The sequence below is a fragment of the Hypanus sabinus genome, chromosome 6 (assembly GCF_030144855.1).
Source record: "Hypanus sabinus isolate sHypSab1 chromosome 6, sHypSab1.hap1, whole genome shotgun sequence".
In the NCBI taxonomy this organism is placed as follows: domain Eukaryota; kingdom Metazoa; phylum Chordata; class Chondrichthyes; order Myliobatiformes; family Dasyatidae; genus Hypanus; species Hypanus sabinus.
Genome location: NC_082711.1, coordinates 138,038,999 through 138,059,756, shown reverse-complemented (window position 1 = coordinate 138,059,756; position 20,758 = coordinate 138,038,999). Strand labels below are relative to the sequence as shown.

Sequence of the window (20,758 nt, the reverse complement as noted above, 5' to 3'; positions counted from 1 at the left end):
AGCGGGCAGGAGTCCGTGCCAGGAAAAAAGCAAGCCCTAGCCGGCCGGCTTTCCCATCCATTCTGCTCTCAAATGGACATTAAATTGGACTACATCTGTGGCAACAAAATACTCGGCGGGAGTACAGAAATGGACGGAATCCTGGATGCTGCCATTCAGCTGATTATTTATGTAACAGGTTTTCCCCAAGCCATCGGACTACCAACCTACTGACCTCTGCTGTGCCTATTGTCTTGTTTATTATTTATTGTAATGCCTGCACTGTTCTGTGTACTTTATGTGGTCCTGGGTAGGTCTGTAGTCTAGGTTTTTGTGTTGGTTTACACAGTTCAGTGCAGTTTTTGTATTGTTCATGTAACACCATGGTCCTGAAAGACAGTGTCTCATTTTTACTGTGTACTGTACCAGCAGTTATGGTTGAAATTACAATAAAAAGTGACTTGACTTGCCTTGAGAAATTAGATAGTAGAGTGGAAAAAGCTGTTCCTGAATCACTGAGGTATGCGTCTTCAGACTTCTGCTTCCGACAGTAACAGTGTTAAGAGGGCATGTCCTGGGTGGTGGAGATCCTTAATGATGGACACCACCACCTTCCTAAGGCACCACTCCTTGAGGTCATCTTGGATACCAGAGGTTGGTACCCATGGTAGAAGTTTCTCTAGCTTTTTGCATTCTTGTGCAGTAGCACCCCTTCCCACACCAGACAGTGATGCAGCCAGCCAGGTGGCTTCCCATGGTACATTTGTTGAAACTTTCAAATGTTTTAGCTGACCAATCTTATATCCTCAAACTCCTAATGACATATAGCCACTGCCACTATGACTAACAACTGAATGTACAAAGCTAATTTGCTGAATAAAAGATCCTTTTAACTAACTCATGCATGAATTTTTATTGACCTTCAGTAGCTGCAGCAAAGCCAAGGACCCCCAAGACAGTTTCTCACCTTTCAAGAACCACTGCTGTAGTATTCAGCTTCCAGTTTTAGGCCCATCAAAACTGAAATAGTCTGCAACATAAATAATGTTTTAAACTATATACACAATACCTGGCTCATGGAATGCTCTCCAAACCTCTCTAGAACCTCCAACACTGAAGTTATCACATATTTCTCCTGCTTGAGTAACAAGTGTTTCTTTTTCCATGCTTAAATTGAGAGAGAATGGATGGCACAGTAGCATAATGCTGTTACCAGTGACCTGGGTTCAATTCCCACCTGTCTGAAAGGAATTTCCACATTCTCCTCGTGACCATGTGTTTGCTCTGGGTTCCTCCCACATTCAAAGGCATACAGGCTAGGTTAATTAGTCAGATGGGTGTAATTTGGCACATAGGCACTTTGGGCCAGAATGGCATGCTACACTGTTGTGTCACTAAGTAAATTAAAAACAAAGACCAATCACCCCCAAGGTCATGGGTCAGAAGTCCATGCAAGTCCAGAGGTCAAGGTCTGATGGTCAAAGTCCCATGATTGGCAGGTCCTGGGGTCCATATCCAGAGGCAGATGAAGTCAAGGGCAAAGCTGTAGATTGAAGTTTAGAGGTCAGCACCTTCAGAGGTTGAAGTCAGAAGACCAAAATCGGTGAGCCCAGGTTGAGAGATGCAAAGATTGCAGCTTGTTCAGAGGTCGGAGAATCCGGGGCCAAGGACTGGAAGTGGTAGGTCCTGGGATTGCAGATTTTGGAGGTGTGTGTCTGTGTCTGCATCATGCTGGTGCCAGACTGTGTGACAACGCTTGCAGATTGCCCACAACGTATCCTTAGGTACTTTGGTTGTTAAGGAAACGGACGGATTGTACTGTGTTTCAATGTACATGTGATAACATATAAATCTGAAGTGTTGGCTCTTCTCCAGTTCTAACAAACCTGGGCTCCAAGTTGGGTGGCACAAGCTCAAGTTAGCACCAGAAATGCAGTATGGATTTTACTTCATTTCATTTTCTGGAGACATGCAAATGGAATCAAATATTTTGCAGTCAATGACAACATGCCCATTTCAAATGGAAGTAAAACTATTAATGAAACAACTGAAGACAGTTAGGACTAGGACTCTATACCCCAAGGAACTCCTGCAGTGATCAACTTTGGACTAGGGTAATTGACTTTCAATTATATAACTATACAAGGTCTGATTTTCATCACTAGGATGTTTTCCCTTTGATAGCCACTGTCTTCAGTTTTACTAGGAAATTTAAATGTCCTACTTGGTTAATGTATCACTTTGAGTTAATAGCACTCACTCTCATTTAATCTTGAGAATTCTGCTTTTAGATTCATGTCTGGGACAGCTGGTACTACCTACTGGCCATAACTACTAGACTGGGACTACAGCAGGTGGTGAGGGAACCAACAAGAGGGGAAAAACACACACCCTCATTCTCACCAACCTGCCTGCTGTGGAAGCATCTGTCCATGACAGCACTGGTAGAAGTGACCACTGCACAGTATTTGTGGAGTCTAAATCCAATTTCCACATTGAAGAAAGCCTCCACTGCACTGTGTGGCACTGCTACCGTGCCAAATGGGATAGACTTCGATCAGATCTAGCAGGTCAAGACTAGGCATTTAGGAGACGCTGTGAGCTACCAGCAGCAGAATTGTACTCAACTACAATCTGTAACTTCATGGCCCAGCATATCCCCCACTCTGACATTACCAACAGACCAGGGATCAACCCAATGAAGAATGCAGAAGGGCATGCCGAGAACAACACTAGGCATACCTCAATGAGGTGTCACCCTGCTGAAGCCACAGTACTCTAAGTACTGGATACTGCGGCCCAGACAAAATCCCTGCAATAGTCATTTAGATTTGTGCTCTAGAACTTGTTGCACTAGGCAAGCTGTTCCAGTACAGCTACCACACCAGCATCTGCCCAGCAATGTGTAAATTTGCCCAGGTATGTCCTGTACACAAGAAACAGTACATGTCCAACCCAGCCAATTACAGCCCTATCAGTCTACTCTCAATCAAAGGAATGGAAAGGGTCATAAGTGCTATTATGCAGCACCTACTCTGCAATAACCTGCTTACGGATGCTCAGTTTGGGTCCGTCAAGGCCACTCAGCTCCAGACCTCATCACCCCCTTGGTCCAAATATGGATCAAAGAGCTAAATACCAGAGGTGAGGAGAGAGTGACAGCCCTCGACATCAAGGCAGCATTGGACCAAGTATGGCATCAGGGTGCCCTAGCTAAAATGGAGTCAATGGGAATAATGGGGAAAACCCTCTGCAGGTTGGAATCATACCTGACACAAATGAAGACTATTGTGGTGGTTGGAGGTCAATCATCTTACCCTCAGGACATCACTACAGGAGTTCCTCAGGGAAGCATCCTAGGACCAACCATCTGCAGCTGCTTCAAAGACCTTCCTTCCGTCATAAGGTCAGAATTGGGGATACTCGCAGACGACTGCACAACGTTCTGCACTCCTCTGATAGTGAAGTTGTTCATACCCAAATGCAGCAGGATTTGAAGAATATCTATTCTTGGGCTGATAAGTAACATTCGAGCCATGCAAGTGCCAGGCAATGACCATCGCCAACAAGACAGGCTCTAATCATCGTTCTTTAATATTCAGTGGGTTCACCATCACTGAATCTTCTGTCAGCTTCTTGGGTGTAACTACTGATAGGAAACTGAACTGGTCTAGCCATTTAAGTAACATGGCTACTACAGCAGGCCAAAGGCTAGGAATTCTGCAGTGTGAAACTCATTTGACAGCCCAAAGCCTGACCACCATCTAAAAGGCTCAGGTCAGGAGTGTGATGGAATACTCGTTTGAGTGAGTACAGCTCCATCAACACTCAAGGAGCTTGACACTAACTAGTACAAGGCAGCTGGACCATAACTCTCCATGTGTGTTCCATCCAGTACTTACCCCAACTTCTTTTCAATGTTGTAATTGAGCCCACGTCTGCCACTTCTGCTGGCAGCTCTTTCCGCGCTCACATCATCCTTATTTCCCAGGTTCCAGCAAACATTTCAACACTTACCCTAAACCCACGACCTCCAGTTCTAGTCTCATCCAATTTGAGGGGGAAAAGCTTGTAAGCCAAAAGCACTCAGTTTCTGCATGTCCAAGATCTCTACTTATTCTCCTGCTTTGCAGTGGATAAATCCTAACCTATTCAACCTTCTCCTACAACTCAGGTCCTCAATTCCAGCAACATCCTTCTGAATTTTCTCTGCAATCAACCACATTGAATTTGCCCTGCTTTTAGATTTGCTGGGTATGGTGCAGGAGAACGTCTCAGGGTTGTACATGGTGACATGCATGTACTCTGACAATAAATTTTAGTTTGAACCCTGAGACACTAATTCTGCAGCACAGTTTCCATTCAAAACATGGAATAAATACTCCTCAGCTTTCTGAAAAGGTGAAGTTCTGGTTGGGATAGAAAACAAAACTTCAAATATTGAAAACCAACAGAAAATCTGCAGATACTGGAAATCAAAGCAATAAACACAAAATGCTGAAGGAACTCAGCAAGCCAGGCAGCATCTATAGGAAAGCGTAAACAGTCAATAGTACTGATGAAGGTCTTGGCCCAAAACATCAACAGTTTACTCTTTTCCATAGGTGCTGCCTGGTCTGCTGAGTTCCTCCAGCATTCTGTGTGTTGCTTCAAATTTTGAGGTCATCTATTAAACTGCCTAAAATGTCACCTCCTTAAACTTCACCCAGAAACACAAAAAAACTATTATTCACATTGAATAACGGGCATATAGGATTTCCTTTCAGATAGTTGTTTTGTTGGGTCATTTTGACTACAGTAACCTTTCCCTTAGAAAGGACTTCTCGTCAATTTAAAGTTATGTCAGCTTTCGCACTTTAAATTAGTATCATTGGAGCTATGGGGGTTATGACTGAGAAGCTCAAATTATTTCCTGCCTGAGCATTACTTTTTTAAAAAATTGTCAATGTTTCAAAACTTTCCCCAAGAGATTTTTCTTCACAATGAGCCCAGATAAATGTTGGCAAAATATTCCACCACAGATGGACCACAGTTGAATTTAGAACTCCGACTATAAAACAGATATGATTTACCACACTAAGTAATTGTAATGTGATGAATTCAAGGTACATGCACCAAAAAGATTAAATCTCATGTTGCATGGAATCAAAATGTAGTTTCTATAATTGAAATCTGTATAAAGCAGCTTGCATGCTGATTTGGATGAATTATGTAATGAGAAAATCGGGTAAGTGCAGAAACACAAGACCACAAATAGCTATAATATAAGGAGTGGAAATACACTTTCTATACAAGCTTATTTTAAATATTCAACATCCAAATAATTACACAGTTTTAAAAAAAACAATAGCTATTTACTCAAGGGGTTGGGAAAACGCTATTAGCAAAATAATACATTGAATTCAAAGTGAAAAGGTGGGCTTAATGTCAACACTGGATGTAATCTGCAACACATTTTAATTAAAATTGGCTGTGCGACTTGGAAAGAAATAATTAAACAAAAATACACATTTTGATCTTCAAACTTAATGCTGTTACATGCAAACATTAGAAACCAAGATGAAGTTTTGGTATTTTTAGTGCCATACAGGCATTGTTAGAGTTGTATTTGATTGACAATGAAGTAACATGTGACATTGAACCTTTTCATTTTAATTCTACATTATAGTGTTATAGAAATAATTGTTTTATTAAAATAATTGCATTTAAAATTCAACACAACTGGTCTGATGCCTGAAATCTCCCTCTTTAGTCCCAAAAACTGCACCAGCAAATGCTATTAAATGTTAGAATCATTTCATGTATAGGTTTGAAGCAAAATATAAGAAAACAGAAAAAAACCATGCCATACCAAGGTTAAAACTCTTCCCACTGGGCAAAAGAAAACAGATCAACATTGGAAGCAAATAGGAAATCTTATTTTAACTACCTTTTCTGGACACTTTCTTCGATCTCTTAAATGATTTATCTCGGGCAGTGCTGAGTTTTTTATCCCTTTTTCTCGAGTCAGCATTGTCTACGGGTTTAGTTGCGCGGGTGAAGCACACAGGCAGTCCAGCAGCACACATCAGAATTGCGGTCATGCCTAAAGATTCAGTGGTCATCATCAGCATGCACAGGGGGAATGGTGTGTAAAAGAAAAACAAAATAGAACACACAGAAGTAAATTAAAAAAGGAACCAGAGGAAATAAAAGAAAGTCAACAGAACTGAAAAATCAAATTCACCAAGTGACAAAATTAATTCATGACACAAAAAGTGGAAGTAAAATTAGTCTGACATTCTAGGCCCCTTCACCTCACCAGTGATTTGAAAGAGACCAAGCGAACAAAACCCCACTGAATAAGTAGACAAGCCTGTGTGGATACCAGGGCAACAGCAGCAGAAACAATGGGATACCATTTTAGCCGGGAAATCCTAGCTCAGATAAAAGCTTTAATGCAACACAGATGTAGCTCTAAATGAAATAATTATATAGAATTTGCAATAAAATATAAGCATCAATGTCTAAGGAAGTTGAATATTCAAAATTCTCAAAGCACTGTGGCTTGTACCCCTTTCACGTGGCATGGCATTTATTTTTTGAAAAAAATCAGTGTCTTCATCCTTTATATTCAGCGTGGGAGCTCCCTGTAGGACTGTTCCCACACCCTTGCTCAATTAAATTTGCAATTGAAAATTAATTGGTCATGATTATGTAGTTGAGGGGTCATTTGGAAGAATTTTCTCTCAAATTTCTTTCAGATTTTTCACACTTGGAGCAAATTCCTACAAAGGTTTAATTTCTCTGAATGTTAATGTTTGAAGAAGATTTTCCCTACTTTTTGTGTATCCTGTTACTGTGATGCAGTATGTAGATAACTCAAAATGTAAAGCCAGTATCTGTAGAAGCAGAGAAGTGTGAACAGAATTCCTACAAACTCTACAAAGTTCAGCTAAGCAAATTCAGATTTGTTTTTAAAAAAAAACACAAATCATTGCTTTCAAACTTACACTTAATCTCTGAAAGTCAGTTCTCAAAATTTGAAGGTTCCACCACTTTAAGTGGCACTCTTAACACAGCAAATATCCGTTTCACACAAACATTATCAAATTATCTGATATCTAGCACAAGCAAATGACCAAAAACTTTATCAAAGTTTGACTTTGATGGGTATCTTTCGTGGAAGAATACAAGAAATTTTCAGAAATTTCAGATCTTATGGCCTTTGTATCCAAAGGCTCTGTCACCAGACTGGTAAGTCATGGACAAAGACTACCACAAAATGACTGTCCTCTGCAAAGATCAGAAGATTATGCAGGAATTGTCAAAATTTAATTGTCAAGTCTATATACTGTTTAAGAAACAAACCAGGCATGGACTCCTTCCAATGAACCAAAATCAAACATGCAAAAATCAGGGTGTTCAGATATACAGTTATGCTAGGGTATTATTGTAACTTGGTCATTAAAATACTGTCTTTACAAAATTGACTGCAAAAAACTAGAACACAAATGTTTAAGCTTCCAGCTTTAGAACTAAAGAGGTGGAAGGGAAAAAAAATATCAATAAAATTTGACAGAAGCTTGTTTACGGCAGCAAAATTCACCTGGCTAATGGTGAGGCTCTGACTTTAAAGCAATTTGCTTTTATATCACAAGAAACTGACAAGCAATAGGTTGAGACAGTGACCACTGTCTAACATTCTTCAGTCAGCATATTGACAATGGAAGGGTTGAAGACCACAAGAATACTGCACTCCACAGTTGGTCCAATATGTTCATGGCAATGTAAGTGAAGACTAAAAAAATTAATTTTTGGTTATCCTGACCCTGTAAAGTTTATCGTTGAATCATTAAAATTTGCAGCTTCCAATTTAACAGATGCACAAAGAATCATTGTATGTTTAAACTTACCACTTGCAATGTTAGTTGGAGGAAGATTCCAAAGCAACTGAGTACATCAGTGTACCAGTGAATTGATTTAATCTGATGAGGTTATGGAAGGACTATAAGTACATTGGAAGTATCCTTTGATCTGATCAATAAGACCTCCATTACTTGAAGATGCTATGAAGTTAGGGCAACTGATTCAAGTGGAAAGGGAACATTGTATTGGGAAGATTGGAAATGGACCGTGACTAGACTGTCTTCTGCTAGTATAAACTAATTCATCTCCAGCTCCTTGCATCACACTAATATCACATCAAGCCCTGACATTGCAGCAGAATCATCTGGACTGCTTTATGGTGCTACTGTAAGTACTTCCAAGCAAACTTGTATTGCACATTTTCTAGTAATTATTCAGCTTTACTTTCAGATGCTGGTCACCTTACTTGTACACTATTAAAAATGAAGCTCAAGTTTATTGATTATTCACATCATTTCTAAATGGTATAGTTGAATAGTTAAACTGTAAACAAATATTTAATGTAAACACAAAGCTGGTCTGACAATCCCCTAACATTGCATTGTGTCTTACTATCTTAAGCCAAAATCTAATGATACAGAATGGATCATAAAATCAGTGAATCAAAAGAAGAGGAATGCTTGCAATGATTGAGCTGCCGCTTCAGAAAACTTGGATAGATTTTACATTGCTAACTATCTATAATTGCTTCTGTAGTGAAATAGGAATACTTTACTATTTGAACAATTAAATAAATTGAATTATTCTAAATTTCTACTTTTCTTGCAAATTCCTTCTTACAGTCATAGTTTATGTTTGCCTGGCTCAATAGCGAGCCTTGAAATTCCATTTCATGAATATTCAGTATTTTCAGTGACTTTTTGATAAATTGCCCTATTTAGGAATGGGGGTTGCGTGGGAAATCACAGACCTCTAGAATATCTGTTTTAAGCCACCACTTATTTAATAGACTGCCAGGTTCAAAGCTTTCTACAAGCAAGCAACACAAAAAGTAGCAAACTGATCAACAGGTTCAGTAATAAATAACTAATGGAATTTTTCAGACAATTGATTTCATATAAAAATAATCAGTAGGAATCCCTATGTAGCAAATTAAAGTGGAGACTGCAGTAAAATCATAATAGAAAATATATCATTAAGCAGTCGATAGCACCATCAAACATTCTAAAATTTAGCAGAAACCAAATTCAATGCAAGGCACCAATAAACTCTTAATCCAGGCATTTCTGCCTTCTTAATAGATTTTATTGCCCACATTTCCCATATCCTTCAGTCCCAAGAAGGCCGATAGTGAATTTTATAGTTTAGGTTTTACTATTGTTTTAATATTCTACCTTCAGTAGAAACTGGACTGAAATCATTTAGACTCCTGTCTCTAGGAGACCAGTTACAACAATGTGATGCACTTCCTACCTTTTCCTCACTTGCTTTTATGACATTAAATTTACAGTCGATATGAATTTGTAGTCTTCGAGAATGAAGGTTAAGTCAGTTAAGAGGTAGCTCTTTCACTGAAACCCCATTTAGTATATAAACTAACATGAGAAAACGTTTTCCACTTTCATTCAATTGGGTCAAAAAACACTAAATACTAAGCTCAAAGTTATCAGAATCAGGTTTAATATGACTGGCACACAGTATGTTGCAAAAAGTATTGTTTTGCTGCAGTACATAGCAAAAAGTATAAATATAAAAAAGGTAAATTTAGTGCAAAAAGAGGGGAATAGTGAGGGTAGTGTTTATGGGTTCATTGTCCATTCAGAAATCTAATAGTGGAGGGGAAGAAGTTGTTCCTGAAACACTGAGTGCATGCCTTCAGGCTCCTGCACCACCTCCTTGATGGCAGCAATGAGAAAAGGGCATGACTTGAGTGATGAGGGTCCTTACTGATGGATGCCACCTTTTTGTGGCATCACTGCTTGAAGATGTCCTAGATGCTGGAAGGTTTAGTGCCATGATGGAGATGGCTGAATTTGCACTGGCCTTTCCAAACCAGATAGTGATGCAACTAGTTAGAATGCTCCCCACAGTACCTCTGTAGAAATCTGAGTGTCTTTGGTGACATACCAACTCTTCAAACTCCAAATGAAATATATCCACCATCTTGCGTTGTTTGTAACTGCATCAATATGTTGGGCCCAGGATAGATCTTCAGAGATGTTGACACCCAGGAACTCGAAATTGCTCATCCTCTCTACTGCTGATCCCTTGATAATAACTGAAGTGTTCCCTCAACTCCCCCTTCCTGGTTTACAATCAATTCCTTGGTCCTACTGACACTCCGTGCAAGGTTGTTGCTGCAACACCACTCAACCAGCTATCTCACTCCTGTATGCCTCCTCGCCACCATATGAAATTCTGCCAACATAGTGGTTGTAAGATTTATACTGTAGATGGTGCTTGAACTGTGCCTAGCCACAAAGTCATGGGTGTGGAAAGAGTAGAGCTGTGAACTAAGCACTCACCCATGAGATGCTCCAGTGTCCATTGTCAGCAAGATGTTATTTCACATCTGCACAGACTGGTCTCCTGGTGAGGAAGTCAAGGATCCACTTGCAGAGGGAGGTATAGAGGCCCAGGTTTTGGAGCTTGTTGATTAGAACAGAGGGTATAATTGTATTGAAAGCCAAGCAGTAATCAATAGGCCTATTCTGTACTGCATCTTAATAACAGTGCAAAAATTTCCTGCTCAGAGCAATGGCTGTTCTGTACAGCTGTGAAATAAAATTAGAGTTAACAGTGTCTCTTAAAGCACTTCCAGTTGATTGGAATGCCATTGCATGATAGTTACTGAAGCACCAAACCCTTTTCTTCAGCACCAGTATGACTGTCACCATTTTGAATCAGGTGGGGTCCTCTGACTGCAGCAGTGAGGGATTAAAGATGTCCTTGAATGCTCTCGCCAGTTCTCTGGCACAGGTTTTCAGAGCCCTACCAAGTACACTATCAGAGCCTGACACCTTGCAAGGGTTCACCCTCTTGAAAGATGCTCTGATGTTGGTCTCCAAGGCAGAAATCACAGGGTTATCAGATGCTGTAGGATTCACATTAATGTAGTTTTATTCACCCTTTAAAAGGCATTGAACTCATCTGGAAGTGAAGCATCACAGCTATTCACAATGTTAGATTTCACTCTGTAGTAACAAATGGCCGCAAACCCTGCCAGAGCTGGTGTTCATCTGATTCCATTTCTAACGCCAATCAGAATTGTTATCTTTTGTTCTTAAAATAGCCTTCCATTAGCCATACCTGGATTTCTTGAATAGTCCTGGATCTCTGGTCTTTAATGTCACAGCTCTAGCCTTCAGCAGACTATGAATCTTCTGGTTCATTTACAGCTTTTGTTTGGGCTGTCTGGTATGTTCTTGAAGGACATACTCATCCATATAGGTCTTGTAGTCAGTCACAATTCGGGTGTATTCATTCAGATTCAAACTGAGTCTCTGATTATTTAGTCCATTGACTCAAAGCAGTCCTCCAAACACTCCTCTGCCTCCCTTGACCATATCTTCTTGGTCCTCACCATTGGCACAACATGTCAAAGTATAGCCAGGTGATTGGACTTTCCAAATGTGGGCAAGGTAAACGCTCTTGATGGTGGTACAAGTGGTCATATGTGTTAGCTCCTTGGTTCCACAGGTGATACATTGATGGTAGTTGTTCAGGTATTTCATACTGGCCTGGTTGAAATCCCTGCGATGATAGAGAAAGCATCAGGATGCACTATTTTATGCCTAGCGATTATAGAGCTTAGCTCCTCCAGTGCCTGAGGTGCACCACTACCAGGGTGATGGGTTAAAGCCCCGTCAGCAGATAAAAAGGATAACATTCAACTGCTTAGATGTTTCAGGTTGGGTGAGCAGGACTGAGACAGAACTGCCATGTCTGGACACCATGATGAGTTAATCATAAAGCATACGCACCTCGTCTGCCTTTAAAAGACTGAGCTGTCCCCTCTTTATTGAGAATGGTGAAGCCATCAAGTTGCAGTGCTACATCTGAAATGATGGGGGATAGCTCTGTTTTTGTGAAGCAATGTACACAGTAGCAGCTGATGTCTCTCTGGTACAGCAATCTTGGTCTGAGGTCTTTAAATTTTCCAGAGACTGTACATTTATCAGCACAACAGTTGGAGTGGAGCGCAGCCTCTGTTTCAATCGTACCTGCAGATTGGCTTGGCTTCTGCTTTCTTAAAGGGGAACTGCACTCACAACCAAAGTCTGCAGTCTGGGATCTGCCGGTGTGAGTATTCAGGTTTTTGTTTAAAAACGACTTAAAATGATGTTACTCACATCATGTGGCTGTGTCTGTGGATATCAGCAGTAGTAGTCCTAAACAGGAATATCTGATGATTCCCAATGGAGCTGCATATCATAAATTTATACAAATTATTGAGTACTTAAACATTAAAAGGCAATCGAATCTGAGACTGTCCTTGACCAGCATATATGTGAATGTGTGTGATCAAAAAAAATCAATAATCATTTTATTCCCTACTCTCAATCTGCTAAAACATCCCAGAGATTATCCTGATTGAACTCAGATGGTGCTGCTTAACATCAGATACATGTGCACAGTGTGAATTACTATCGCCATTTTCAACTTCTTGCAGAAGCTTTTTTTATTTGGCTCTCTAGCTTTATTTAATATCTCTATTTTAATAACATGTTAAACAATTACCTGCAAATGCTGGGAACACATTAGTCGGACCATTCAGCTGTATCGGTAATGCTGGAATGCTGGGGAAATGTGGAAAAAAATTCAAATTACTGCAATTGAACACAAACAATAATTCCTCCCAGTTGTGACTTATTATACTTTAAGAATACCAGATGACCGGGCACTCCAGTTTTAGTGGTGGAAACTTTATTAGCAGTTACACAGTGAAAAGAGGACATCTGCATTTCTACGATGTCTCTCATGTCCTCAGACCGACTGCTGTTAAGTAATTAAACACACACAGCGGGGCTTGATGGTTGGCGTGACACAATTGCAGCTAGGGTGTCAGAGTACGGAGTTCAATCCCCGCTCCCCTGCAAGAAGTTTGTATGTCCTTGTTGTGAATGCGCAAGTTTCCTCACAAAGTGCTAAGACTTACCGGTTAGTAGGTTACCTGGTCATTGTAAACTGTCTTGTGATTGGGCTGGGGTCAAATAGGTGGGTTTCTGTGTGTGGCTCATTGGGCTGGAAGGGTCTGTTCTGCTCTGCCTCTCTAAATAAAAGATTAATAACCTGCTAATTTGTTTTAGTTGAGATACAGACTGCTGGCCAGAAAGGCTTCCTTGTGGTTGTTGGAACCATATATGATTTTTCCATATTTAATAGTTAATCTTTTTGTCTTGAATAGCAGAACTTTTGGATGGTTGGGGGAAGGGTTATTCAGGAAAAGGGGTGTGTGGCTTTGAGCAACGATACACTGCACTGCAGCTAAACAGTACTGCAGACCGGACTGCACTGGATGGTCCAGTATAATGCATATGATGCTGTTTATAAATTTTGAATGATCTCCATCTTGGCTCAAAATGTTGACTGTTTATTCTCCCACATCTGCTCTCTCCCCCACCCCCCCCATGACCTGATGAGCTTCTCCAGCATTTTGTGAGTTGCTCAAGATTTCCAGCATCCACAGAATCTTGTGATTGTAATTATGTCTTGTTTCAAATGTCAATCTGGCAGTATTGTGCTCATTATAAGTCACGTTGTTTTTAAACATTCCAGATTATTTAAAGATTAAGAAGAGAAAGACTGAATTTAAATTCTACAGATGCCAAGGAGGGATCTGAACTCTGCTTAGCCCAGTCCTCTGGAATACTCGTCTGGCTATAAACACTGGCAGCAGCATTTCTTCACATTGGATTGTTATTAAATTGAGGAGTAACATTCATGTTAGTAAGTGATTTTACACAATAGGCAATAAAAACAGATTCAGATTCTTTCATATATCACACTTTTAGCAAAATGTGTCACTTGTGTTAATAACCAACACAACCCAAGGATATGCTAGGGACAGCCCACAAGTGTTACCACACATCCTGACACCAACATAGCGACAACAGCAACTCAAGCCCTTTTCTTCCCTCCTACCCATTCACACAGACTGCCCTCTAACCCCAGGAAGCGCTACCTCTGGGCTGCCAGTAGCCTCACAGATACTGGGCCTCCAACACTCAGTGAACCTGCAGAACCAGAGCTTCAGCCATCGGGCCCCAGTCTCCAGACTCGCTAACTTGTGTACCAAGGGAGTCACCAGTGTTCATGCCTCCTTTATTAGATAAAATATTATCCAATGAAGAAAGCAGTGCTGTTAAGAACCTATCCATCTGTGGTGGGTCAAAAAATATTAATTAAGGGATAATTAAACCCATAATGTATTCTGCATACAAAAATAATGAGCACAGAGGTACAGAAATTTCAAACAATACCAAACAAGGTTATGTCACTCCTCCTCCCGCCCCCCCCCACCCAAATTCATTCACTTTCACCTAATGGAGCATTATTGGAGAGTACAATTGTACATTGATCAGTTAACAAAAGATAAGCCCTTTACTTGGAGGAATAGTGACCAGAAACAGATAGCTAGTCCCATTATTCCTTCCTTAGGCTATGAATAGAGAGGGTAAACAAATGTTTCCATTCCTAACTGAGCTAGAAGCTTAAATTGTTTGCTTAAACTAGCTCCAGGTTTAATGCTTTGCCTCCAACTTCCAGAACACATCCAGTGTGCATCAGCTGATCCTATTTTCAAAATAGTGATCCAAATTTTGAATAAATCTCAAAGTTAAAAAAATGCACACATAAATTTAAAAGGTGCATTTTGTGTTGGTTTGTGAGACAGACACAGCACATGCCAAACTTTGCTCACCAACCAGCTGTTGAACAAGCCAGTCCCAGGAGCTACGACATTTCCCTAATATTTCTAAACTGAGACCTCAAAAGGACAGAAATGAAACATAATACGCATTAGACAAACTGCTCAAAGCCATGTAAGATTAACCTGCCCTAATGAATTGCATTAAATGGAATTTGCCTTTTCTACTAAAATTAAAAAAAATTTGTACAAATTATTGAGAGGGGACATTTACTTGGCAAAGAAAAATCTTAAGATGACAAAAAAAACAATGTTTTGCTTGAAAATTTCTAGTTGTGTTTTGGCATTTTCTAGATCAATATGCAAACAACCCCAGCTTTACAGCCATTTAGGTTATGAAAATTCACTCTTACAGAATTTGCAAAGCGCTATCCAGATGCACTTCGAAATGCGGAATAAAATTCATCCTCACAGAATGTGTATGAATATGTAGCAAATAAACAAAATTCATTTATTTTTCTCGATAGTGTCCAGATAACAGCTGTGTGTTCTGGAAAATAACAATACAAACTATCTAAACCACGAGACACACAGTAGGAAAATCAGGCCATTCAGCGCTCAAACATTCCATGATGGCTGATCTATTTTCCTTCTCAATGCCATTCTTCTACCCTTTCCCCATAATCTTTGACACCCTTGCTAATTAAGCACCTTTCAACATCCAATGACTTGAACTTCACAGCTGCCTATTGCAAAAAATTCCAGAGATTCAGCACCCAATGGCTAGAGGAACTCCTCGTCTCCGTTCTAAAGGGATGTCCTTGTATTCCGAGTCTGTGCCCTTTGGCGCTGGACTCTCCCACTATTTGAAACATCCTCCCTCTCCATTCTAGACCTTTCATTTTCTGGGATATGGCATTATCATCATGCTCCTTATATCCAAAATATTACTTACCTTCCTTTGTACAATTCACCTAGTCATAAATGTTATATTAGAATTACCTACTATACATACTTTACAAATCATGCCCCTCAAAGCTCTGCAATTTCTCACTTATAGGATAATGCCTTTCTTAATTTTTCAGTTTCCTAAATTATATTCCACTTAACCTATCACATAACCTATCTGCTCCTGGCAGTTTTATTCATCCTCTTCACAACTTTGCCACATCAGCAAAATTAGCAGACAAGCCTTCTGTGCCTTGATCCAAATTCATGCAAAAAGTTGATTCCCGTGGCACATATTACCAGCCAGGAAAAGACCTACAAGACCATAAAATATAGGAGCAGAATTAGGCCATTTGGCTCCGTTATTTCATCATGGCTGATCCACTTTTCCTCCAAGCCCCAATCCCCTGCGTTCTCCCCATATCCCTCATGCCCTGACCAATCAAGAATCTTTCAACCTTTGTTTTAAATATACATAAAAACTTGGGCTCCACAGCTTCCTATGGCAAAGAATTCCAGAGATTCACCATTCTTGGGCTAAAGAAATTCTTCATCTCCATTCTAAAATGACACCCCTCTCTTCTGAAGCTGTGTCCTCTTGTCTTAAGACTCCCCCATCATAGCAAATATTCTCTCTACATCCACTCTATATACACTCTATCATGATTCAATAGGTTTCAATGAGGTCACCCTTCATTCGTCTGAATTTTAGTGAATACAGGCCCAGAGCAATCAAACACTCTACATATGACAACACATTTAAACCTAAACTCCCATTCTTGCTAGCAAGGCAATCATCTGTCCATGCCAATATCTTGCTGCCTACACCATGATCTTTTCTTTTTCTACAATCACCTCTCACTGCTTGCATCATGGTCTGGTAGGGCAATTTGAATGCACAGGAACTGAGCACGGCCTGGATGGTGGAGGATCCTTGATGATGAATGTTGCTTTCAGCAACAATGCTCCATGGTGGGGAGGGCTTTACCTGCGATGGACTGGCCCATATCCACTACTTTTTTGTAACTTTTCCATACACAGACACTGGTGTTTCCATAACCAGGCCATGAGGCAACTAGTCAATACACTCTCCACCACAAATCTATAGAAGTTTATCAAAGCTTTAGATGGCATACTGAATCCTTGCAAACTTATAAGCAGAGCTCTGCTCTCTTCATAATTGCAGTTGTGTACTGGACTCAGGACACGTCCTCTGAACTGTTAATACTGAGGAATTTAAAGTTGCTGACCATCTTCGTCTCTGATCGGCCCATGGACCTCCAGTTTTCTCTTTGGTCTTGCTGACATTGAGTGAGGGTGGTTTTCAATCTCCTTCCTATGTGCTGATCAGCAATCATGAATATGGCATTGGATTGTGCTTAGCCTCAGTCATAAATAAACAGTGAGTAGAGCAGAGGCTAAGCATACACCCTTGTGGTACATCAGTGCTGATGGAGATTGTGGAGATGCTACCAATTCAAATTGACTGGGGTCCACAAGTGAGAAAAAATGAAGATCCAGTTGCACAAGGAGGTACTGAGACCACGGACTTGAAGCTTATGGCTTAGTTTTCAGGGGATGATCGTATTGAATAGCAAGCTGTAGTTAAAGAAGATCATCCTGATGTTTGCACCTTTGCTGTCCAGATATTCCAGGATTGAATAAAAAGGTAATGAAATGGCATCTGCTGCTGACCTGTTGTGACAGTAGGTAATCCAAGTGGCTTTTCAGGTAGGAGTTGATATGTTTCATCACTACCCTCTCAAATCACTTCACTGAATGCAAGTGCTACTGGATGATAGTCATTGAGGCAGGTTACCTGAGACTACTAAAGCGAGAGGTTAGAGATATTGGTGAACACTCCAGCCAATTGATCAGCACAGGTCTTTAGTACTCGGGCAGGTAACTCCACTGGGCTGGATCCCATCTGTGGATTCACCCCACTGTTGGATGCTCTCATATCAGCCTCAGGGACTGAAATCACAGGGTCACTGGGAGCTGTGGGAGTTTGTAAAGGTGCCTCCATGTCTTGATGGTCAAAGTGACCATAAAAGGTATTGAGCTCAAAGCCTGGTCACCTAAATCACTTGGTTTCACTTTGTAGGAGGTGATAGCATTCAAGCCCTGCCACAGCTGTCGTGCATCCTTCAGTGATTCAAGTTTGGTCCGTTTCAAATTTCACTGAGCTATCTCTGACATCCTCCACAAATAGTCCTTGCTTGATCTCCATCATCCACAAAATCTTTCAGCAAAAACTATCCAAAAACAAAACCAGACTGAAAGGCAATGACAACAGCCAGCTCTGTCAAACCACAAGTTACCCAACTGTCCACCTAGCATCCTGTTCTGCTAAATTGTTTCCAATGATAATATCTTTAGAGTTACCCCTTTCAACTGCTCTAAATCTTATATAGATCTTTAGGATTCACTGGTTTCTGTTCCTGCCTCAGCCAGTTGTTAAAACTATGTTTTGACTATGACCTCAGCCAAAACTATGAGTCTTATTGCTTCTGGCATAATTACTCCAATACTCTCCTCGTCAGTTTTCTAGTATTCACTAATCTACTAATAAACGACTAATCTACTATTGGATCCATTAGCAAAGTATCCAATTTAAAATTCTCAGTCAAGTTTAAGAGCTTCCACGTGCTGATTGCACATAATTTTAAAAGGGCATATATTTATTATACATCTTTTGCTGCTTGGTTGCAAGCTCGAACTACTTCTCTTTATCTCTCCCCTATTTGAAATCAGGGTTTAAAAACCTCTCTCCAGCCAAGTATTTAATAATAAGTGGTGCTGGCTTCCTACTGGCAATACCAATGAAAACTAGGTTCACAATACCCTGGTGATGGCAATGGGGTAGAGTTAATGTGCTAGATGACTGGTTTGCCATATAGGTACGAGTGACAAATAAAGCGGCATGCAAAAGTTTGGGCACCCCCGTCAAAATTTCTGTTACTGTGAATAGTTAAGTGAGTAGAAGATGAACTGATCCCCAAAAGTCATAAAGATGAACCATTCTTTTCAACACTTTAAGCAAGATTAGTGTATTATTTTTGTTTTGTACAATTTCAGAGTGAAATAAAAGGAAGAGAACACCATGCAAAAGTTTGGGCACCCCGAGAGATTTGAGCTCTCAGGTAACTTTTAGCAAGGTCTCAGACCTTAATTAGCTTGTTAGGGCTATGGCTGGAAAGGCCAGGTGATGCAAATTTCAAAGCTTTATAAATACTCTGACACCTCAAGCCTTATCCCAACAATCAGCAGCAATGGGCTCCTCTAAGCAGCTGCCTAGCACTCTGAAAATTAAAATAAATGATGCTCACAAAGCAGAAAGCTATACGATAGCAAAGCGTTTTCAGGTAGCCGTTTCCTCAGCTCATAATGTAATTAAGAAATGGCAGTTAACAGATACAGTGGAGGTCAAGTTGAAGTCTAGAAGATCAAGAAAATTTCCCAAGAGAACTGCTCGTAGGATTGCTAGAAAGGCAAATTAAACCCCCGTTTGACAGCGAAAGACCTTTAGGAAGATTTAGCAGACTCTGGAGTGGTGGTGCACTGTTCTACTGTGCAGCCACACCTGCACAAATAAGACCTTCATGGAAGATTAATCAGAAGAAAACCTTTCCTGCATCCTCACCACAAAATTTAGCGTCAGAAGTTGCAAAGTACCATCTAAACAAGACTGATGCATTTTGGAAACAAGTCCTGTGGACTGAAGAAGTTAAAATAGAACTTTTTGGCCGCAATGAGCAAAGGTATGTTTGGAAAAAAAAGGTGCAGAATTTCATGAAAAGAACACTTCTCCAACTTTTAAGCATGTGGGTGGATCGATCATGCTTTGGGCTTGCGTTGCAGCCAGTGGCACAGGGAACATTTCACTGGTAGAGGGAAGAATGAATTCAATTAAATACCAGCAAATTCTCGTCTGTAAAAAAGCTGAAGATGAAAAGAGGATGGCTTCTACAACAGGATAATGACCCTAAACACATCTCAAAATCCACAATAGACTACCTCAAGAGGCGCAAGCTGAAGGTTTTGCCATGGCCCTCACAGTTCCCAGACCTAAACATCATCAAAAATCTATAGATAGACCTCAAAAGAGCAGTGCATGCAAGACAGCCCAAAAATCTCACAGAACTAGAAGCCTTCTACGAGGAAGAATGGGTGAAAATCCCCTAAACAAGAATTGAAAGACTAAGCTGGCTACAGAAAGCATTTACAAGCTGTGATACTTGCTAAAGGGGCTGTTAGTAAGTACTGACCATGCAGAGTGCCCAAACTTTTGCTTTGGGCTCTTTTCCTTTTTTGCTATTTTGAAACTATAAAAGATGGAAATAAAAAAGTAATCCTGCTTAAAATATTAAAGAAATGTGTCATCTTTAACTTAATGCCTTTTGGAAACCAGGTCATCCTTTACTCGCCTAGCTATTCACAGTAATAGAAATTTTGACCGGGGCTCCCAAACTTTTGCATGTCACTGTATATCCCAAAGGTGGCAACTTCACTTAAGATCCATTAATACTCAAATGCTGGGCTGAGAACCACAGGGAAAAATTACAGCATACTACAGCCAACGTAGATACAAATTATTGCAACAGTATGTTTTATCAGGTGATAGCACAAATTCCTTCAATTCATATTTGGAGGACTAGAAGATACAGAAGTTAAACAGATAGTTAAAAAATGACAGAAACATGTCGCACGGCAGATCACATCTCTGAGGAGAGAAACAGTGCCAAAACTTTTGGTCAGTGACATTGTTTTAGAACTGGGAAAACTAAGTGATAAATAACCGTTAAGGGAAAAAGTGAAGGAGAAATAAAATGACGAAAGTGGAAAGTACTACACAAATTAACCAAAAGCAAACCCGATAAAAGAGGAAATTTGAGGCATTAACTGAAATTGCAGTAAACAATACTGATGCTGGAAATCAGAGAAAAACTAAAGGTAGAAATGCTCATTGCCTCCTCCAAGAGGACCAAAACCTTGTCATGGTTTGGTGGCTTGTGTAACTCAATGACGTTGGCTGAAGGCAGGGCTTCATACTTTGGCTTTTGGTAGAGTTACCCATGCCAAACAGGTCAAAGGGTAGAAGGTAGACTATGAGTG

General features: G+C 40.3%; 1 protein-coding gene across 2 annotated transcripts in view; it reads right to left on the bottom strand.

Moving 5' to 3' along the window:
* dtx2 (deltex 2, E3 ubiquitin ligase) overlaps positions 1–20,758 on the bottom strand; it is a 53,754-nt gene that overhangs the window by 13,155 nt on the left and 19,841 nt on the right. The window contains exons 3-4 of one of the 2 annotated variants that reach the window (XM_059973008.1): positions 12,568–12,626; positions 5,909–6,064 (exon numbers count right to left, since the gene is read on the bottom strand). In XM_059973008.1, the coding sequence (XP_059828991.1) occupies positions 5,909–6,064; positions 12,568–12,626 (215 nt within the window). The remainder of the gene's footprint in view (positions 1–5,908; positions 6,065–12,567; positions 12,627–20,758) is intronic. The other variant, XM_059973009.1, reaches the window with a different exon arrangement.